The sequence below is a fragment of the Emys orbicularis genome, chromosome 3, assembly GCF_028017835.1.
Source record: "Emys orbicularis isolate rEmyOrb1 chromosome 3, rEmyOrb1.hap1, whole genome shotgun sequence".
Lineage (NCBI taxonomy): Eukaryota > Metazoa > Chordata > Testudines > Emydidae > Emys > Emys orbicularis.
This window is the reverse complement of record NC_088685.1, coordinates 123,853,576-123,876,830: the sequence shown is the minus strand read 5'-3', so window position 1 is coordinate 123,876,830 and position 23,255 is coordinate 123,853,576. Positions and strand designations below refer to the sequence as shown.

The following is a 23,255-nucleotide window of genomic DNA, read 5'->3' as shown; positions in this document are numbered from 1 at the left end:
AGATGAATAATAGTTGTAAATCAAATATTTACTTATTAATTGACCAGTCCTAGGTGTTTTTCTCTGCCTGTCTACAATGAATCGAAGGTCTCAGCCCAGTTCTGGCTGAACAAGTGTCCATTTGAAAAAACCACCAGCAAAACTGGCATCCTACTTGGCAGTATTAATATCCTCTCAGTCCTGCAGGTGGTGCCTCCAGGGGAGGACAAAAGTACATTGCTAGGCCAATCTGGGGCAGGTCAGACTGCTGCTACCCAGTCTGTACTTGCTTTGGGGGTGTATAGATTCTCTCATTCTCCAAAGCATTTTTCACCAGCACTTCACTGAAATCAAACTTCAAGCTGATTCAGCTCGGGGGGGGGGGGGGGGGGGAGAGAAACAGCCCTTTTTCTTGGTTTTATCAAAACAAGATGTGCTAAGAGACCTCCTCAGGGCAGATTTTCTTCTCTACCTTGTTCAGAGGTGAGCACACCGGTGGAACTCAATAATGACAAAGAAAAACAGAGGGTCAGATTTCACTCTTAAGTTGCTGTGTCACAAGAACCTGAGTAGTGAGGTTTGTTTGGTTTTGATTTTGGGGTTTTTTTGCCTGAATTTTCATACATGACTTCAAGGTCCAGCTTGAATCACTTGTAGATCTGCTGGCTGGACCACCCAGAATGATACCAAGCTTTCTAATGTGAAATTGGTCTCCTCCTTTTAAAAAAAAAACAAACTTTTCCCTTTCTTATTACCACTGCTGCCTCCAGACTGGCAAAATAAAGGAGAGATTTGTAAACTCATCCCAACCCTGTGCAAACATAGAAAAAAATAGCAGTTATCAAACATTTGAAGTCAATGTCCCAGCTTCTCATCCAGTGTAAATTGGTGCAGCTTCACTGAAATAAATGGGGCTGTGAAGATATGCCCTACCTGAAGCACAATCATTTTTATATGGGGGGGAACCTTACTGAGAACTTTGTAGTGAACCCATCTCTTGGCACTAAATCAGTCCCCCTGTCTGCTCCCGCCACCCTCTCACTACCCCTCAATCCCTACATAATAATATGAAAGAGTAGCACTGATTTCTTGTATTAACCCAGACGTACTAATCAAGGTAAGTGTAGGCTTTGGGACTTTTCCGTAGTGTTGAATTAATTCTTCTGGAGTAGTATAGAAAAAGGAACAGCTGTTTTCTCTCCACCAAAGCTTTGACTGTCATGTTATTCACTGCTTTAAGACGCTGTAAAAGTTGTAAGGTAAACATTGCTGAACTGGTTACAGATTCCTTTGAAAATATTGTCTGGGTTTTTTGAGACAGCTGCCAAGTATCAGAGCATAATGATTTATTTGCAACAAGTGTAGTAGGATAATGTGTTCTGGTGATGATTTGTCCTTCTCAGACCTCACACTTGGGCAATGAATTGTTGCCAAGTCTCAAAATTACATAACTTTCATCATAAGAAAGTGTTGCTGAGAGGCTACATTGGAATCAGTTCATTATGCTAAACATGTGCCAGTAAAGGCTGCTATTAAGTCTGGAACACACCAGCTTTGCTATTAGCAATTGATGAATCTGTAGATTACTGTCTCTGCTGGCATCTGAATCTGTAGATTTGTCTGTAATCCATTAACATGCCACTAGGCGTCATCATTGTAAAAAATGTTTGGATAAAATTACCCACCCTTTGCAACATTCTATCAGTAGTTAGTGGAAATGATCTAGGCTCAACTTTTTTTTTCTTTCCGATTTCTGGTCCACTGTACGGAACTGCTGAATCACTGCACCCTCTAGCAGCTCTAGTCATATCCTCTTTTTAGCCTGCACCACCCATTTGCAGAAGTGACTTTTAGTGACTCCACTCCCATTCCTAAAAAAATGCAATCTGGACCCCCGCATTATTTATGCTGATATCATCTGACATAAATGGGGAATGAATTTAGGCCAAGATCTGTATCTCCTCTATGGTTCCCTTTCCCAGCAAAATCTGACAAGCCATTTGATTCCAAACCTACTGCTGACCCAACTAGTTTCTTTTTCCAGGTTCATGAGGAGTAACAAAAGCCCAATAAAAACAAGTGGAAACAATATTTGATTTTATTTTGGGGGTATTTCCCAAATACTTAATTTCACTGAGCTTCGTGTGTTCTCTTAAAAAGGGAAACTTAATTACATTTGTGGAATTATTGTGAGGTTTTACAAATAAAGTCAAACTGATTTCAGTGCATTTGCTGCAATCTGCATCTTAAAATCATTCTGATCACTACTTTGTCTAACTTTATTCCACCTCAGGATCAGGGAGTTCAAGGGCTCTAGCTGCATGATGTACTGAGAGTTAATGGGTTTGCCTTTTGTAAGGCAACTCTGTCTGATTTTAGGTGCCTGCAAGGAAAAGCATGACCCAAAGCTGTAGAGTGCACAACCCATCCTGGTACAATATGCAAAACTTCAAACTGCAGTGGCAAGGAGAAAGAGGACTTGCTGTTGTACCTCCATAAGACACCAAGAATGTTTTATAAACGAATCTTAGATTTTGCTATTTCACCTATCATTAAGGCCTGAAGAAGGTAAATAGAGTTGCCAAGTGTTGTCCATAATGGACGTTATAGTGGATTCTGTTCTCCTCCTCCTCAAAATACCTCATTGTGAAAGGACCCACTTCCAGCCACCTACCCTAGGTGTAGACTGGACCTCTACATAGATTGCTTCCGTCGACGTGCATGGGCTGAAATTGTGGAAAAGCAGCATCACTTGCCCCATAACCTCAGCCGTGCTGAACACAACACCATCAACAGCCTCAGGAACAACTCTGACATCATAATCAAAAAGGCTAACAAAGGAGGTGCTGTCGTCATCATGAATAAGTTGGAATATGAACAAGAGGCTGCTAGGCAGCTCTCTAACTCCACATTCTACAAGCCATTATCCTCTGATCCCACTGATGATTACCAAAAGAAACTACACCATCTGCTCAAGAAATTCCCTGAAAAAGCACAGGAACAGATCTGTACAGACACATGCCTAGAACCCCGACCAGAGGTATTCTATTTGCTACCCAAGATCCATAAACCTGGACGCCCCATCATCTCAAGCATTGGCACCCTAACAGCAGGATTGTTTGGCTATGTGGACTCTCTCCTCAAGCCCTACTCTATCTGCACTCCCAGCTATCTTCGAGACACCACTGACTTCCTGAGGAAACTACAATCCATCGGTGATCTTCCAGAAAACACCATCCTGGCCACTATGGATGTAGAAGCCCTCTACACGAACATTCCACACAAATATGGACTACAAGCCATCAGGAACAGTATCCCCGATAATATCACGGCTAACCTGGTGGCTGAACTTTGTGACTTTGTCCTCACCTACAACTATTTCACATTTGGGGACAATATATACCTTCAAGTCAGCAGCACTGCTATGGGTACCCGCATGGCCCCACAGTATGCCAACATTTTTATGGCTGACTTAGAACAACACTTCCTTAGCTCTCGTCCCCTAACGCCCCTACTCTACTTGCGCTACATTGATGACGTCTTCATCATCTGGACCCATGGAGAAGAAGCCCTTGAGGAATTCTACCATGATTTTAACAATTTCCATCCCACCATCAACCTCAGCCTAGACCAATCCACACAAGCGGTCCATTTCCTAGACACTACTATGCTCATAAGTGATGGTCACATAAACACCACCCTATACCGGAAACCTACTGACCGCTATACTTACCTACATGCCTCCAGCTTCCATCCAGGACACACCACACGATCCATTGTCTACAGCCAAGCTCTAAGATACAACCGCATTTGCTCCAATACCTCAGACAGAGACAAACACCTACAAGATCTCTATCAAGCATTCTTAAAACTACAATACCCACCTGCTGAAGTGAAAAACCAGATTGACAGAGCCAGAAGAGTACCCAGAAGTCACCTACGATAGGACAGGCCCAACAAAGAAAATAACAGAACGCCACTAGCCGCCACCTTCAGCCCCCAACTGAAACCTCTCCAGCGCATCATCAAAGATCTACAACCTATCCTGAAAGATGATCCCTCACTCTCACAGATCTTGGGAGACAGACCAGTCCTCGCTTACAGACAGCCCCCCAACCTGAAGCAAATACTCACCAGCAACCGCACACCATACAACATAAACACTAACCCAGGAACCTATCCTTGCAACAAAGCCCGATGCCAACTCTGTCCACATATCTATTCAAGTGACACCATCATAGGACCTAATCACATCAGCCACACCATCAGGGGCTCGTTCACCTGCACATCTACCAACGTGATATATGCCATCATGTGCCAGCAATGCCCCTCTGCCATATACATTGGCCAAACCGGACAGTCTCTACGCAAAAGAATAAATGGACACAAATCTGACATCAGGAATCATAACATTCAAAAACCAGTGGGAGAACACTTCAACCTCTCTAACCACTCAGTGACAGACTTGAAGGTGGCAATTTTGCAACAAAAAAACTTCAAAAACAGACTCCAACGAGAGACTGCTGAACTTGAATTAATATGCAAATTAGATACAATTAACTTAGGTTTGAACAGAGACTGGGAATGGTTGGGTCATTACACTAATTGAATCTATTTCCCCATGTTAAAATATCCTCACACCTTCTATGGGTCATCTCGATTATCACTTCAAAGGTTGTTGTTTTTTTGTTTTGTTTTTTTTCTCTCTCCTGCTGATGATAGCTCATCTCAATTGATTGGCCTCTTACAGTTGGTATGGCTACTCCCACCTTTTCATGTTCTCTGTATGTATAAATATCTTCTTTCTGTGTGTTCCATTCTATGCAACCGATGAAGTGGGCTGTAGCCCACGAAAGCTTATGCTCAAATAAATGTGTTAGTCTCTAAGGTGTCACAAGTACTCCTGTTCTTTTTGCGGATACAGACTAACACGGCTGCTACTCTGAAACCTATCCTAGGGTGTAATTTAATTAATCCAGCTACAATGGAATAGGCATCAGGCACTTCAGGTGCTGCTCATGTGCCAGCTCCTGAGTTCCCATCAAACCAAACAATTACTTTTACTTAGTGGTTACTGTAAATGAAGCTGCCTATGGAACTATTTTGAAACAGTTTAACAAATTAACTAGACATAAAATAATAGAAATTGACACCATATTCAAGTGTTTCCCAAGGAGAGATCCAGACCCTTTTGCACCACCATAGCAGTGTGAAGGGATCAGAACAAAGATGAGAAACCCACCCTGCATATTTCATTAATTTAATTATTCCTCACAAATCAATCCCTCCAGTCCTCTGATCATATTTATCTCTGTGGTTATAAGGTGCTCAGAACTGAATGCAGCATTTCAGGTGTGATTGCATAAGAACCGGATAGAGTGGAACTGTTACACCCCTGTTCTGTGGGGTGACATCTTTGCATAGCAGCCCGTGTTTGCATTTGTCTTTGAGGTACTGAATCACATTGCAAACTTGTGCCTAATTTGCTGTCTAATATAACCCCCTGCAAATTTCTTTCAGCATTGCTGCTTTTCAAGTCTCTCCCTCCCACGAACATCTGCTTTTCAGATTACTATGCTAAATCATCCTTTTGATTTAGTCTCCCTGGTCATGTTCTCGGTAAACTTAATCAGATATGAAATAACACATGTTTAAACAAAGTACAAAAAGAACAGTTCATCTATATAAAAATGGAAGGTTTAGAAAGAGCAGGCACATTAGAAAAGGGGTAGCTGTTTCAATGGTCAATTAGATAGGACACTACTATGTCTAACTTGATTTCTCATCTAAATTTTATGGAAGTCCTAACTTAGGGTTAACTTGGTCTTCCCTTTCCAAGTGTGTTATATTTAACATGTTTACGTTGTGAATTGCCTGCTATGTCACTGCTTGGTAAATGAGTAAAGCTGATAATTAGGTATGTTGGAGCCAGACCCAAGCTACAGGGACTGGAGTCTTGGGCCAGTGAAGTCAATGGGAGTCTTTCTACTGATCCCAGAACTCTTTGGATCAGGCCTTTGAGGTCTGAAAAGAGTCCTGTGAATGCTGCTACTTGGTATATATATATATATACACATATACACACACACCATAAGGTCACCTGGGAAAGAAGGAGATGCTCTCTAGCCTATTACTATTCTTATGTCCTTGTCTTTAGGCATTGTACAAGGGCCTGTTATTTTACAGAAGAATATTCAGAGGCTTAGGGGGTAGATTTTCAAAGGCATAAAGGACAATTAGGTGCCCAACTTCCAGTCATGTCCAATGAGAGTTGGATGCCTAACAGCCTTCATGCCTTTGAAAATCTCCTCATTAGTCAGTAAGAGCACTCTTGTCCAGTGGCCTTCCCTCCCCACACCTTATCTGGGCCATCCAACCTCCTTCTTATTATTATTTTTGGTAGAGGATTTGGCAGGCAACGGTGGTGAAAATCAAAACCACGCTTCTTATTTGGCTGGTTTTCAGGAGCTTGTTCACGTGCACCTGGAGCATTTCCGTAAGGTTCCCATTCACCATTCCATTGGTCACCTTCCTTTTCCCTGTAGCCCTGCTTTTCACTTACATGCATGCTGCTGAACACACAGGTGAATGTGGTACAGCCTGGAGATGTTTGCCAACGGAACTTTGAACTTCAGCTCTCACTACTTGCTTTGATGACCCACACTCTCATTTTCTCTGTGCATTAGCTAGTGAGCAGGGAGGGTTTTTTTCTTGCTGCTGATGCAAAATCATAGTGGTTGCATCAGATACAGAATAATCTTTTACCTACTGCTGCTGTAAATGGACTAGGAGTGAAGCTTTTCATTGCTGTTTTGCTCACCCACTTTCAGCAGTCATCAGGGTCAACAGCTGAAAAAACATGGACAAAAAAGTAATCTCACTCCCCCCCACACACACACACACCCATCACACACACTCCTAATTTTCATTTTAAAATAATGTCAGTTAAATGATACTGTTCATGAAAGATTCTGGACTGAAAGCCCTGGAGGCTGAATTTCTCTGTACATCTCCCGGACAAGTATGACATAGGCAGCAGCGCAAGTTTCCCCTGCCAGTGAGGTTCAGTCCTCACCTGGAATAGCCACTCCTATGAATCTGAACATATTTAATTTTCCTTGCCCATTCAATCCATTGCTGAGACAGCAAACAAATCTACTCAGTGAAGACTGTGATTAATGTTTTTTGAGGTGTGGATTCTTATCTGCCAGGGAGTAAACTATGACACCGACACATTTCAGACAGCTCGCACTCATCAGCTTATCCTGATTTTCAGTTATTTCTAACCTGAACCAGCTTTGATTCTATGACCTGAAGGTGGATGCTCTGTATCCATTTACCAATCTCCAGGCCACTCATTTGCTCTTATTTAACATTTATTCAGGGCATGCAATGTTCTAGGCACTTTACGGAATGTGTATAAGGAAAGTTTCCTGCCCTGAAGATGTCATAACCTAAGAAGAGACAAAGTAGAACAACTGATGACAGGACGGGCTGAGGGAAGGTGGATGAGACTATAAACTCTTTGGGTTAGGGACTGTCTCTTTGTACAGCACCTAGCACAAGGGGGTCCTGATCCAGGACTGGGGCGCCGTGGCACTATAGTAATATAATGTGAGAACCTGCAGGGATGGAACTGTGGGGGCTTAGGGCTGCTGATGCCTCCACATTGCCACAGGAGGCTTAGGCTGGGCTCCCATGGGAAGACCCTGTGAGACTGGGCTTGCAGGAAGTACCAACCACCAGGACTGGAGGGACAGCTTCAGAAAGCCCCCCGATTGGCTTATACCAGTATATAAACCAGGAAGCCATGAAAGGGAGCTGTCTGAGCAACAACATAGACTGCCTGCCTGTCTCTGCTCCAGACCCTGCTTGTGAGAGACCCTAGACTCCAGCTTCTGATCCTGCCCGCCTCCTAACTCTCGGTTTTCCCTCTGACCTGTCACGGGCTCTGACCTCGCAGTACCTGAGTTAGTTTGCTTTCTGACACCTGACTCTCGCTTTTGTCCTCTGGCCTATCTGGGACTCTGACCTCCCGGTATCTGACTTGGCCTGCCTCCTGACACTTGACTCTTGGTTTGCCCTCTGGTCTATCCTGGATCTGACCTCCTGGTACCCGACCTGCCCTGACTCCTGCTCCAACCACTAGATCTGACTGCCCGGGTCCTGGTCATCACATACAAATAAATAATAATGGGAAGATTGTAGGACCATGGGCACGGCAGTCAAATCATGTGGTGGTTTCATACAGTATACAACACTTCATGAAGATTACATACCTAATTTATTTAAATGTATTTTAGTTATGGTGTTTCCGAGCACTACAGTTATCACAGTTATTTACATACACATACATCTCTAGTGCTGAGTCTATGGATTAGAGTCACATTGTACTGCACCGACTACATGTCTATAATCAAGATCTCCTAGCACAACTTATTGATTGTCCTTTTGCAGCCCAATAAAGAATAACTGTATTTGCCAACACTTACCACAAAAGGAGTAACGGAGCGACTGCAGTTTTCCATTCTACAGGAAATAACTGGCATTTCAGATACCAGAGTGTGGTAACTGTTGGCAAAATATGAATTTTTAATGACAACCAATGTAATTCTATTTTCTTATCGAGGCTCAGGACACACAGAAGTGGTTAGATACTAATTATTTATTACTAGTAAGTCTACATGCTTTCTCAAATAAATTATATAATGTCTATATAACTGGTCAGATCATGAGCTGGTATAAATCAGCAGCAGTCAATTGAACAACATTAATTTATACCAGCCAAGGACCTGCCCTTAAATGACCACTCTAATGCCTCTGTTGCAATGACATTACTCTTTGTTTATTTTAGTCCAGCATTACAGCAGCAAGAAAGCAGTATCCCCATTTGAGTTCATCTGCTCCAGAGAGTCAATACTCACCCTGATATTGCTGCTTGAGAATACTCAATATCCTGATTCATTTGTAAATTTCAGAGAAACTTTAATGGGACAAGAATAAAGTTTTCATCAAAAACATCTATACTCCATATGTATTGCTATAGCAATCAATTTTTATTTTACACTCCTGCTCTGACAATGAAAACACTGATTGGAAAATTTTGATTTCCCTTACCTCACTGACGATCGTTGAGTGGGGTTGTTTATATACCCAGTCATCCTGGCATGAAGTAAGCGGCACGTTGCCCAAGCTGCTATTAGTAAAGCGGGACAGTGGGTTGGCACAGCTCACAGAGGTGTTATTCCACTCCATGTCAAACCTCTCACACTGGCCACTGGAAAACCTGTTCACCAGGTTCAGAGCTGGCACAGTATAGTTTTGTTCCTCTTCAAGGGTCCATCCACATCTCTCACTTAATTCAGCTGCACCAGGGATCCTGCACCAATAGTACTCTGGTGTGTGCCCAAGAAATACCACTCCAACAAATAGAAAAGAAAAAGTTATGCCTGTCTGGCAAAGGAGGAAAAAGACCCTCTTTTGGAACCTTCCAAATTCCCCAGCTTCTTTTAAAACCTCATCAAAAGACGGCATTGTGTGCAGTAGGTTTTCAATTCGGAGGGCTCAAAGAGATGGCAGAGTCAACAGCTTTCAAACTTTGTAACTAGTGCTGGTGCTTCCTGTAGCCGTAGCTGTGTGGACTGTCTCTCTCCCTCTCCCTCTCCTCTCTCACACACACACACACATAATCACAGTAGCATAAGCAGCTTTGGAACAGAGCAAAGTTCCACCGACCCACCCAAAGTGTTACAGTATGTCAAGAGGCATGAGGCTTACACACAGCAGTTTAGGAGGGCAATATAAAGTGGGTAAACATACGGTAAGAGAGAAGGGGCGTGTGTTTCCTATCTATCCAGAATGTTAAACAGATTATGTAATAAAAACAATTAACTCTTTAGGGACAGGCGTGCAGTAAATACCAGCTCTGCAGGCAATGGTGTATTGCTGTTGTCCTTACAAAGGGGTCCCAGAAAAATGCAGAGTGTTAAATAAAAACATAACCAAGAGGAAGCTGCTGCAAAAGTAGCAATGAGCGATGTTGTCAGCATTCTGGGTGGCAGTGACAGAAATGTTCATAAAAAGCTATGAAGTCTCCCCTTCAGCCACAGGAGTTATTTCTGCAGCAATGTTCTAGTACTCATCCAAAGTGCTATTGAACCATCTGTGCAGCTTTTATTGGAACTGCTTTTTCCTTTCTATGTTATAATTAAAGAAAGGTTGTCAGGTAGTGTATGCCCAAAATGTCAGAGTTTCTTTTAAAAATAGGTCTATCTGTGCTTTGACCTATTTATGTAGGTTTTTATATGGCCTCATTCATCTTAGTATCTGAGTGTCCCCTGCTCTCTCCTTTCCCAGAGGAGCTATACATTTAGTTAGTTGATAAGTTTGCTTGGGGGCCAGGGACTTGTGGGGGCCAGAGATCAAGGTGGGCTGGGGGTGGGTGGCAGTTCCAGAGGGCAATCTAAGCCACAGAAAGAATGGGGTTTGCATTTAAAATTCTGAAAGTGGTGAGATTTGTGGCCACTCTTATCTCTTTACAGGAATAAGTCGAGGTCCAGTTCCCAGGGCAGTTCTGTCTCTGGCAATTACCTGTCTCTTACTGGTCATAGTTGTCATTGATGGAATGTTATGGTTGCGGAGATAGAAGCAAACTTTCAGGTAGCTAGGTTCAATCCCATGGAGGGCTTTGAATTTCAGGACAGACAACTTGAAATGGTGCCCAGGGAGGGAGCACAGATCTGAGGTGATGTGCTCATGATGATTTGTGTTGCTAAACAGATGAGCTTTTGTATCAGGTCGAGCTCTTACAGGGTGTGTGGTTTCAGTCCTAGATATAATGAGCTGCAAAATAATGAAACTGGGAGGTCATGAATGCATGGCTCACTGTGGGCAGGTCTGTGTCTGATGTGGTGTGGTGCAGTGCAGTCTTCTGGCCAGTTGCAGACAAAAGTGGGTGGGGTTTTTTTTGCCACCAGAGTTATCTGTGAAGCCAATAAAACTGAAGAGTCCAAGAGAAAGAGGTCTTATCCCTGAAAATCTCAATGATCGGGGAGGAGAACTTTTCTCAGGATAATCAGTGGTTCAGAGGGCCATGCTTAGCTGAATTCAACCCAAATTCCAAGCCTCTTATAGTTTCACTCCTTTGTGATAAAATCTGCATTTAAAATATGACCACTCAAATATGAAATGAAAAGACTTAGTTTAGCAAAGTCCCACCAACTGTAAGATTTAAAAAAAAAAAAAAAAAAAAAACCCTGAGAAATCTAAAAGACAAACATTCCTTCTAACCTTCATCCCTTTTAGCAGCTAGACTCTGTATCTGGAAGTTGTTACAGAACAGTGCTTGTGTTCGGTTGGCAAGCTCAGTTCCCATCCATGTGAACCCAGTTCCCAACTCATAATTTTGAGATATCATCACTTGAGTCCCCCAGTTGTCCTGGTCAAGCCAAAAGTCAGATGGTAAAACCAAGAAACATAGGCAGACTTTGTAACTGCACTAAACAAGAGCTGGGCATGTAACAGCTTTTTCAGTTGCCAGCAGTTTTGAACAATAAATCATTTTGGGTCAAACAGAAACATTTACAGCAAATTAGAGAGTCAAAAAAATTGCTTGGGGTTGAATGAAACATTTCTTTTCACCAAATCATTTTTGTTCTTAACCATTTTTTTTAAAATAAAATTAAAGGAAATTTGGAAACAGGATATCAAAACATTCCATTTGGAAAATATCAAAACAAAACATTTCCATTTTGGGATTTTTTAGGTGACATTGACATGAATTTGCAATATGTTTTGATGTCTCTGAATCTGAAACTTCTCTGGGAAAAAGTTTCAACTGAAAAATTTCACCCAGCCCTACACTAGACCCACCAGTAAAGGGAGTTTGCCTCACTCCTGTACAGAGGGATGGCCAGCAGTCTATTTTCTAAGATAAGGCTTTGTGCTGTGAAATTAATAGCCATTTTATCTCAGATCATAATAACCAAGAATAATAATTGTCAATGGGAACAGCAGCACCAACGGGTCAAATTACCATATGAGACAAATAGGCTTAATTTATATTACAATAATACTGCAGATAAAGGAGACACCTGGAAATTAGACATATTGGGGCAGATCTTCAGCTGGTGAAAATCACTGGAATTAGGAACATAAGACCAAAGGAACTGTCATACTGGATCAGACCAACAGTCCATCTAGTCCAGTGTCCTGTCTCTGACAATGGGCAGCACCAGACACTTCAGAGGAGGGTGTAAGCATCTCACAGTAGTTAGATGTGGGGTAATTTCCTGCAGACATTATATTTCCTTCTGATCTTTGTTAGAGATTGGCTTAAGGCCTGAAGCATGAGGTTTAATATCCCTTCTGTAGTGTACAGGAATAGGGTAACATCCCTTTAAATAGTTTGTGAGCCCACTAGTGGCCCTCACTGTCCTCTATATTCCACCAGAACTCTGCCAGAGCAGCAGTGTGTGTGTGTAGCCAGGTGGTACAGGTTATATATGATTAGTAAACATGGCTATTTGGACCTCACCTTGCCCATATGGTTCCTTTATATTGCATATGTTGTATAGAGAGCACAAGACACAACACCTTCTAAAACCTTTGTTCCCATCAACTATGACAACTCTGGCTATTCTCGTTAACCTTATCCCTTTTTGATTCTTGCTAAGTTTTTGACTTCGACGACTTCATGTTGCAATGAGTTTGGGTCTCTAGTCTAATCACGTGTTGTCTGAAAAAATATTTCCTTTGATCAGTTTTAATTTGCCAACTTTTAATTGGTCAGTGGAGGTAGCTGCGGATCCAGCCCATTAACTCAAAAAATCTTCTTGAATTGGAGCTATGTGGTGAGAGCAAAGGGAGAAAATGCAGTCTAGTGGTTGGGGTACAGGCCTGGGAGTCAAAACTCATGGGTCTGTCCTATTAATCACTCATTATGGTCTTGTCTATACCAGAGAAATTTACCATGCAAAGTGACATTTGTTTCCCCTCAAACAATTGTGAAACACTTCTCGTCCACAAATGAAAGTGCTCCAAATTGGAATATCAGTTCTTCCAGCCTTCATCATTTTAGTGCCCTAGTGCAATCTCCCAGAATGCACTGCCATGAACTGTTGGGTAAGAACCTGGAGGACACTGTGGCTGAAAAGGTTTAGTGGTAGTGTGGACATAGGGCAAACCTGCAGGTGTTCTTAACAAGTTTCAGTGAGGATGCACTGAACCATTTGTTCTTAACCTGGTTAAATATAGCAGGTTCAATATTCTAGTGTAGATGAGGCCCAAGTGATCACATTTCCTTAATATCTCTCTAGACTTCCATTTAACCATCTAAAAATGGTGCATTAATACTTGCTTACACCACTGGGTGTTGTGAGATTGAGTGTTGATAAAGGAATTTAAAATAAGCAAATTACAGATGCAGGCAGTGTGCATTAATATTATTCTAGAACAAGTGATTCTTAGATTACCTCAGGTTTTCCTGGAACTCCAATGTTAGTTTGGATATCAAAGTTTCAAATTGACATTTGATTTCTGGAAGATTGTTTTGGAAGAATTTATTGGCTAGTAATGCTGGTGTTGAGGAGTGCATTTGCTGCTGGAACATTCATCACTGTATAAAGTACAAAGCTGATCTAACTGGTCCAGAGAAAAAGGGAAATGCTCGCTGTGCCAAGTAAAGGAAGGGGACAGGGATGCAGCCAGAGGGGAAAATAAGGCCACCTGAACTAGCTTCATATAGTAATGGAGACACATGTAGTCAAAGAGCCCCTCTCTAAAGACACAGCCAATAAGTAAATATAAGGTCTGGGTCCCTCTGCCAGTGGTTTAAGGACAGGACTGGGAATCAGGATCACTGGCTTTTATTCCTAGCTCTGCCACTGACTGACTAATTCAAACGGCTCAATCCAGGTGTGCCATGGTTTCCTTTCCCATCAAATAAAGCCGAGAGATGCTCAGCTGCAAAGTTTATACCTAGATGCAAAGTTTGGGAGGTGTACGGATCCAGGGTTTTGGTTTGGGCCACTTTCTAAACCCAGGGATGATAATCCTTTCCCACTGCTGGTGCTCAGAACTTCTAAAAAAGGGGTGAAGAAACGAAGGTCTGAAATATCATTTACAGCTCTGAACAGCTCCAATTTACAACCAGAAACATATGTGTTATTTTTGTTTAGGTGAAAGTGGGGGAAGAAAAGCACTGGCTAGAATGAATCAAAGGCTACAGGTACATTTGGAGCTAGGGGTGTGAGTCCCAGCTTGCATGGATATACTCACACTAGCTCTCCTAGAGCTAGTGCACTAAAAACAATAGCGTAGCAGCGGTGGCCTGGGCAGTGTCAGCAGCTAACTGCCCCACGTATGTGCCCATGGGCTCCAGGCAGGTTGTACTCGGAGCAGCTACTCCATGCTGCTGCTTGCTGCTGCCCATGCTACCATGGCTACACACTACTATTTTTAGTGCGCTAGCTCACGTGCACATGTCTACGTGAACTGGGCATCGCCCCCAGCTCCAAGTGTAGACATAGCCACAGCAACGGCAGGCACTGGGCAAGCTCCCTGGCACAACTCTGCTTTTCCAGTTCAACACTGAACCCGCCCCTTCTAATTCAGGCCTGGGATGCTGTTGTGTTGTGCTTGTGAGACCTCAAAACTCATTTTCACTTGGGATTTGTTAGAGGTTTTGAACTGTATCCAGAACTGGAAGGCTAATTCATGCCATATCTAGTGTCCCTGGAAAACTTATTTGCCTAATATGTATGAACAGAACACTTCCCAGAACCAGAAAATCATGGCCATTTATAGTTACCGTACGTTTTCCAGCTCTCTGAAATTGTCTTAGGGCCGGTGCCAGTCCTGAGTCAAACCAGTATTTGGGGAAATTAATTGCATGCACACAGCACAAAGTGATGCTCTTTGATATCTGGAAGGAAGTAGAGGAGGTGAGAGATGAGAGAGAGACAGACAGATAAAAAATGGGCTGAGGCGTAAACAAAGAGAGAATAACTGAAGACGTGGGGAAGGGAAAGTAAAGGGTGAGGGGAAGGAGAGGTATGGCAGCAGTAGGAGGGGAGGAACAGTGACAGCAGCAGTGATGGAAGGGGGTATATTCAGAATTACAAATTAATTAATTACAAACATGAGTATTGCAGTGTTTGGAACTCTCTTTAGGAACCCAAATGTCACAGCCAGTTAAGAGACAGGATGAAAACTATATTGTTCCAGCAAACTGTCTGTGGGAGCATTTCATGCAAAGATCAAATACACTGTGTGCCATCTCATGCCACTGTGCAGCTGATAACACAGATGATTGATTTAGATTTACAACCATTCTTCTTGTATCCTGGACTATTTTCAGCCCCATTGCTACATCCCAGCAAGATAACAATTGTCTGTACAGTACAGCCTAGCACAGGGATGAGGTAGGGTTGCATTGTTCAGTTCCCAGAAGCCTACGGGCATCACCCAATCTGTATAATCATTTATATTGTGAAACTATCTGCCCTGAATAAATAAAATGATCATTTAGATTGTAAATTCCTCCTGACCAAAACTATGGGCCAGAGGCTCCACTGCTCTGTACTCTGGGTTGCTATTTACACCTCTGCCAGAGATCTACTACTGATGTAAACAAATGGAGAATTCTGACTTGCCAGCACTTTGCACATGTTTAAATGATAAGACAAGTTTCAGGCCCCTTGTTTCCTATAGGCCTGTTAAGCACTGAACTCACTTTCAATACTATATAAACAACAATAATAATAATACTAGTCCACATTTTCTGCATTAAGAGTGTCATGTTAAAATATCATTTATGATTATTTGGTTCTCCTCTCAGTTTCTCTTGCTGCCACCAAAATATTTTAAAGCACAGGAACATGACTGCAGCATGTTGCACTCACCTTGATGCTGATCCTAGGGATATTAGACATTTACCAAGCTAATGAAAGTATGCGGAGTTATGATTGTTAATGCCAACAAAATAGTTTTGAAAAGATATGAAACCTCGATGCATCAGCGTTAAACCAGTATCTAACTATTAGGGGTGAGGATGAGGTGTACAGATACAGATTATCCCACATCTGCCTTTTGCAGGATTTCTTACACCTTCCCCTGAAGCACCTGGTCTGGCCAGTCTCAGAGACAGGATAGTGGCCTCGATGGGCCTCCTTCTGACCCAGTCTGGCAAGTACCATGTTCTGTTTCCTGCTTTCTCTACTTTTTTGTTAATTTTTCTTCTTCCTTCCATCTTCCACTTTCATTTTTTCCTTTGATCTCGCTCCATTTTTCTTCCTGCCTTTTTCTCTCCTTTCCAAAAGGTGGCAACACCACTCAATGGAATAGCATATTTCCCATGCCTCAGGGTCAATCTAACAAATTGTAGCTAACTCTGAGACATGGGAAATGTTCCTTTCCATCCTCAGGGTTTCCACCTTTTGGCCACAAGAAAAAGCACCACACTGCACTATATTTTCCTCTATAACTTTTCCACAGCCATTAGGCTATTTTTATCCCCCTGTTTCCAAGTACAGACATAAATAAATGTGAATACTAGGAACCTCTGAGTACAAGGATCGGGGAGTTCTGTGCTCATTGCTAGGACAGCGGCTGAAAACAGGAGAGGAACAGTTGTGGAAGGAGGAGAGGAGAAAGCAGGAGTGGAGCAGCAGAGAAGAAAAAGAAGGGAGTAAAGAAGCAGAACCTAGAGGAGGGAAAAAGAAGAGAACAGTAACCATGTCCTGTGGGATGAAATTTGCTTCCCCTAGATAAAACCCTATAACCTGGGCTTGATGCAGGTGAAATGCATGAGGTATGGGGTGGAATCCCTCTCCCATCTCAGGGCTAGGGTTGAGATACTGCTCCTCCAGCTAATTTACTGCCCATGGCCAGTGGGTGGTCATAGGCACAGACTGTTAGTGCCACTTTCCTCCTGCTCCCACTGTCATTTTTACTTAACTCAATTGGTGTAGAACTTTGCTTATCCCAGAGTTTTAGGGACACCTGAAAGCTATAGCTAATCAGGGTCTTGGTTAAACATGGGAGCCAGCTAGCTGACACAGGAACAGGAATTGCCTGAGCTTGCTAGGCTAGGTCTACACTAGGGGGGTGGGATCGATTTAAGATACGCAAATTCAGCTACGCGAATAGTGTAGCTGAATTCGACGTATCCGAGCCGACTTACCCCGCTGTGAGGACGGTGGCAAATCAACCGCCGCGGCTCCCCTGTCGACGGTGCTTACTCCTACCTGGGCTGGTGGAGTACGCGCGTTGATTCGGGGATCGATTGTTGCGTCCCGACGAGACGCGATAATTCGATCCCCAAGAGATCGATTTCTACCCACCGATCCAGGCGGGTAGTGAAGACAAGCCCCTAGATTCCCCAAGGCCAGTGACTGAAGAGGAGCAGGAAGAGGAGAAGAGGACAGGTCTTTTGAGCTCCTCTCTAAACTCTCCCCTTTAACCTATCAGCTTTGAGGAAACCAAATGAGAGGCAGCCCTGCTTCCTACCTTCCTCTTCAGACAGCTGAGCAGCAAACCGAGGGCACATGATCTGAGCATTGGCTAACCAGGAGTTTTGGTCATCTGGAGTTGGGAAATCAAGATTCAACCGTATATTCTAGAACATTGCACATAATTGCATGACTAGATTTGTTCCTAGGAAGAGGTTAACCCGTTTCCATAAAACAAGAATAGCAACTTCCTCAGCCAGATGTGAATCAACACCTGCCTATCCCCCAGGAGGCTTGAAAAGTTTGGTTAGCATTTTTGTTCATTGATTTTTCTATTTCTGCACTTGTACTTGCATGCCTCAATTCCATTGGATTGGAAGCAAAAGTGACAAAGTATCACGAGAGAGGGTGTGGGTGAAAGATTCTAGCCCAATGTTGCAATCACAAAACATATCTAAACCATATCAGAGTGGAAACTTTTGAAGCTTACTCATCTGTAGTTGTTTGTTTCCCTAATTATTTAGAGCTTAACACATTGTAAACCTATTTGCAGAATGTCTAGTATGTCTTTTCCATTTAATACTGTACCATTTTATTGCTTATGTGGTGCCTATTGAGTTATTTAATATTCCCATCAAGCCTCCTCTATGGGCTCTCTCTAGATATTACCTGATTTCTAGTTTTGAGACATCTTGAAATTTCTGGAGATTACAATAATTAATGGAACAAAAATGGCAAAAATCACAGGATTTCATACATCAGTCACACACAGATAACAATATGATTCACTCATATCACCACTGTCCAACTAACATCAAATAGCTTCCTTCTGTGCTAAAGATCTGAGCTAAAGGAAGGAAAGAGAATGTTTCAATAAATAAAATGTGCTGTCTAAAATAGCCTTAAGAATCCCGATGTAATGAGACCTAGCCAATCAAGTTCAAACTGGGGGAAATGCCACACTGTATATATGTATGTGTACAAATCAACAGAAATTTGGTCTCAGCAAAGTCCTGTTTCTGGTGTTCCAAAAAGAAACCTCAGAATGGTAACTGGAAAAGAATAAAGAAATGGCTATACATAACCTGGCACAGAGACAGAGAGATGGAACAATCTTAGTACAACCACAGAAGCCTGAGGGATTTTTAGTACAACAGCAAAGTCCAGATCATACTGGATGGATGGGAACTAGTCAGTCTTTATCTCCATACTCTGGTTTTTGGAAGCTCTATTTATAGCAAACCTTGTTTTTGTCTTTTCTCTCTGTCATTACATTGTGTTCTTTGCTCTAATCACATTGTACTAATCTAGAGATTTTTTTTAACCTCTCAGCTACTCACCCCTTTCTTGAATAGCATGACTTATTAATAGGTGTGGAGACCTATTCACTTCCACCAGGTCATTCTGCTAGCTGTCCATGTTATCTGTTCATGAACCAACCATCTAATTAGCTTTGTTTCTCATCAACCTGTTTAATTGGGTGGAATTTTTTTCCTTAAAAATATTACTGATTTTACAAAAAAATTCAAAGATCTAAATCTGTGCATGTGGATTAAACATGAAAGGGTGATGGAGATGGGGGCCAGAAGAATTATCCATCTATAAATATTTAGAGCATGTAAAATCCAAGGAGGGAAAAGAACTGCTTAAATTGCTGCAAGAGAGTGAGATTATGAACAACTGGATGAAACTGAACAAAGGACAATGTATGCTGAATATTTATTTAAATGTCATACCATTCAAGTCTAATGTATTGTGAAATAATCACACTAGTGAATACATGGAAATCCTAATGTCATTTGAAACTGACTGGGCCAAAAGAAATATACCACAGAGGACAATCCTATATTGTTGGTGCATTTTCAGTGTTTTTGTTCTTTAGCATCTATAGGCTAGATCTCCTCTTGACAGAGAAGCTAATGGAAGGAGAGCTTAGAAACCAGAACACTCTGTGAAGTGAAGTGGTTGGCTTCCTGGCATTTGCCATGTGAGGTGGGAGAGGTTAGGAGAGGCTCAACAAAGGGAGGGAGTGCAGCTTCCTAACATGGTGGATCCTGATAATCAGTGGAGAAGGAAACCCCTAGATGCCTGGAATCAAAAAGCACCAAGTCAAGGGACTGCCCTTCCATGCACTGTTAGTCAGGCGCCAACTTCCCCTGGCAGCATGGGACTGGGAGGAGTTGTGGAGTCACTGGCTAAGTCTTTGCAGCTGTGCAGTAGCATCCATGGCGGAGACTCTCTGGGAATTAATGCTGCCTGATCCATGTGGATTATGGGGTCAGATAGGGATTGGTGCCATGGAGAATGGCTGATCCCACAAATCCCCATGGAGCACAATCTCTGCAATGCCAGGGCATTTCTTCAAGGTCATGGGAAGCTCGGGACAATGCCTCAGAGATGGCACTTCACTTTCTGTGCCTTTCCCACTGGTCCACCAACTTTTCATTCCATCCACACCCCTGGAAGGGAAGAACTGGTCCCGCGTGTCTTTTGTTTTAAGGTCCATATATTTAAATCCCCAAGCTTAGATTTAGAAATGGAGTGGACCACTCTCTGAGAACAAGTAGATACTAGACTCACAGTCAGCCTCCTGGAAGAATGAGCCGTCTCCCTTTCTCAAAGATGATGACTATTAAAGGGGCATTGGGGGGATTAGTTCATGCTTTATTTTAATTAAAGGATGATTGAAGAAAAGAAAAATGCATTCATTTTGGCTCATTTAATAAATGCCAACATACCGTAGTTATTGTATAACTTCTGCATGAGCACTAGCACTACACATTAATGTTGGCACCAGTCTAACCCTTCAAATAACTATCCCCAGAGCTTTTCCTATTGTGGGCCGGATTGTGACTGGTCCCGAGTACACAAAAAGGTAGATGGAACAAAGAATTTCCCCTTCTTTGTGCCCCTGCACCAGGACTAGGCACAATCAACACCCCTGTGCTCTGCATATTGAAGGACTGCTGGAGTCCAGAGCTGCTGGCCTTGTCACACTTCTCAATGGGGTTTGTGGTCGAGGCTATGCTGGCCTGCCCAGCCCCAGCAATGGGGATGCACGGGTGTCAGAGCTCTCGGTGTGTGCTCCCAAGTTCCCCCCCAAAAGAATTCTGTCTGTCAGGCTCCCACTGCTGCACCGCTGTTGCTCATCATTGCGTGCTAATCCTCTCCCCAACATAGGTCATATCTTAAAGATACTATGTGGCCCTGTACATGTAATACTTCTTTACAGATTTGTATTTCATTTATTTATTTATTGAAAATATAACTTAGAAAATATTGCTGGTAACCCACATTCTGATGAGTCAGGGAAGGAACAGCCCACAACAAATGTGAATGGTGCAAAGGACAGAATCGCTCTCGTTCTTTAAACTCTAATGTTAAAATGAGCAATTTGTTCCAAAACAGTCACTACACTACATTACCTTTTCTCTTGTGGAAGCCACCAAAACACTATGCATTTGCATTGTGACACTGGGTTATTAATATTTAATCCATTAAATATTTAGTTTAATCTTCTTAAAGCCTGTAAACTTCCTAGTTGACCCTCTTCTGTATACTTCTATATCAGAGGAGGTTTGTTCCTTGGTTTCCCCTTACCCCACAAGGCCCATCACACCATGACACATTCTCAATTTACCCTGATCTGCCTCAATTTGTCTCCTCTTAGGATGACCCTTTCAATCCACTTTCTGCTGGAAAAACCCATACTTTTAAAAAATATTTTGCACAATATTGAGAAATTCTTCCTCTATTACTCTCCTAGTCCAAAAAGCCATCAATCCAGGGAGGACTGACCTTGTGATCTACATAATGAGGCCTAGGAATGAATAGGCAGCAGGTTTAAAACAAACAAAAGAAAGTCAAACTGTGGAACTCCTTGCCAGAGGATGTTTGAAGGCCAAGACTATCACAGGGTTCAAAAAAGAACTAGGTAAGTTCATGGAGGATAGGTCCATCAATGGCTATTAGCCAGGATGGGCAGGGATGGTGTTTCTAGCCTTTGTTTGCCAGGAGCTGGGAATGGGCGACAGGGGATGGATCACTTGATGTTTACCTGTTCTGTTAATTCCCTCTGAAGCACCTGGCATTGGCCACTGTCGACAGACAGGATACTGGGCTAGATGGACCTTTGGTCTGACCCAGTATGGCCATTTTTATGTTAGAAGCTTGCAGTCAGACCGCTGTAGCTGAGAGTCGTGATATTCTATACAGTGCCAAGATCTGAAGCAAAGTCTAGAAAGAATCTACAGTATTGTGTTCTCTCTTCACTATGTTTGTTTTCTGGCATGTTGAACCATTGTCCAGGTAAATTATCAATATTACTTCATAAAGAATAAGGTTAGTTTTTAGAGCAAGGCTGGATGGCTCAGGAATTTGGAATTGTTCACCTATAAATCACTAGGTTTAATCTGATGATTGGTAGCGACCACATCTGATGGTTGTTTAGTGATCTCAATCCAATTCCTAGTAAGCAGGTGTCCACTACACACAAACCACCAGCAAAACTGGCACTAGTTGCCAGATCTATCAAGAGAGGATGAGCAAGCATGTACTTGCTGCAATCTGTGCTATAGGTATTCTGTAGCTAAAGAGAGAGGCCCTCAGTCATCACCACTCTCAATTTGGCACCTTTCACGAGTGCTAAATTCTAGAGCTGGTTGAAAGATGGGCACTTTTTTTTTTTTTTTTTTTGACAATTTTCAGCCTTTTTTTAATCCAACTTTGAAATGCTGTTGAAATTTTATTTATTGTAAAATCAAAATTTGGAAAATTTCAACCAGCTCTACTAAATACATAGAAATGAAAAAGGATATTTCAAAAAGTCTCATTTAGCAACGAAAAGAACATGGGACAAAACAGTGTTGAATTAATCTGAATGGGGGGAATTCATAGAGACATATTAAGGAAGTGTGTGCGTGTTCAACAGATTTTTCTTCATGTATTATCTCTTATATTCCATTTGGAGTTCACGCTCCTAATGTCCTGGAATAACAGAATCCTAAGGGCTTTCTTTTAAACCTGCCTACTCTAGAGACCTGAGGTTTGTTTACTCATTCAGGCAGAAGTGAACATGTTACAAGGCAGCCTTGAATACACATAGTTTATTGCCAGAAGCTAATTCCTAGTATTATTGAGGCCAAAAAGGAAACAGCTACAGTAGGCAGAACAGCGGGCATGAGTCAAAGGAGAAACCACAGTAGTGACAATCAGCATGATTTGCAAGGTATGAACTAACAGAATTATTCATAGAATCATAGAGTCATAGAATATTACGGTTGGAAGAGACCTCAGGAGGTCATCTAGTCCAACCCCCTGCTCAAAGCAGGACCAACACCAACTAAACATCCCAGCGAAGGTTTTGTCAAGTCAGACCTTAAAAACCTCTAAGAATGGAGATTCCACCACCTCCCTAGGTAACGCATTCCAGTGCTTCACCACCCTCCTAGTGAAATAGTGTTTCCTAATATCCAACCTAGACCTTCCCCTTCATCCTAGCTGTGCACATCCAGTCAAGTTTCACCCTGTCAAAGATCTTAATATAGTTCCTATAGCAAAATATATCCCACATCCCCAAAATTCTCAGATCAAAATATGTGTAAAATCATACTGCCTTTTTCATGGAGACACAGCAAATTGATGTAAGCAAGGTCTCAATGAGCTCTCCCCTGACATCTAGTGATGAACGGGGGGAGAAGGCACCAGGAACTGACTTTATTTGCATAGACACACCCACTCTACCTAGGTGCACTGCATGATGGAGCTGCCTTGCCCAAATGATCACTTTAGCCAGTGTTGGATTGCGAGTCACTTTATTACCCCTGT

At 42.4% G+C, this 23,255-nt stretch overlaps 1 protein-coding gene across 1 annotated transcript in view; it reads right to left on the bottom strand.

Moving 5' to 3' along the window:
• Positions 1 to 9,513, bottom strand: part of SLC22A3 (solute carrier family 22 member 3) — a 46,099-nt gene extending 36,586 nt beyond the window's left edge. Inside the window, exon 1 of the mRNA XM_065401609.1 lies at positions 9,097 to 9,513. Within this exon, the coding sequence (XP_065257681.1) occupies positions 9,097 to 9,513 (417 nt within the window). The remainder of the gene's footprint in view (positions 1 to 9,096) is intronic.
• Positions 9,514 to 23,255: the final 13,742 nt, after the last annotated feature.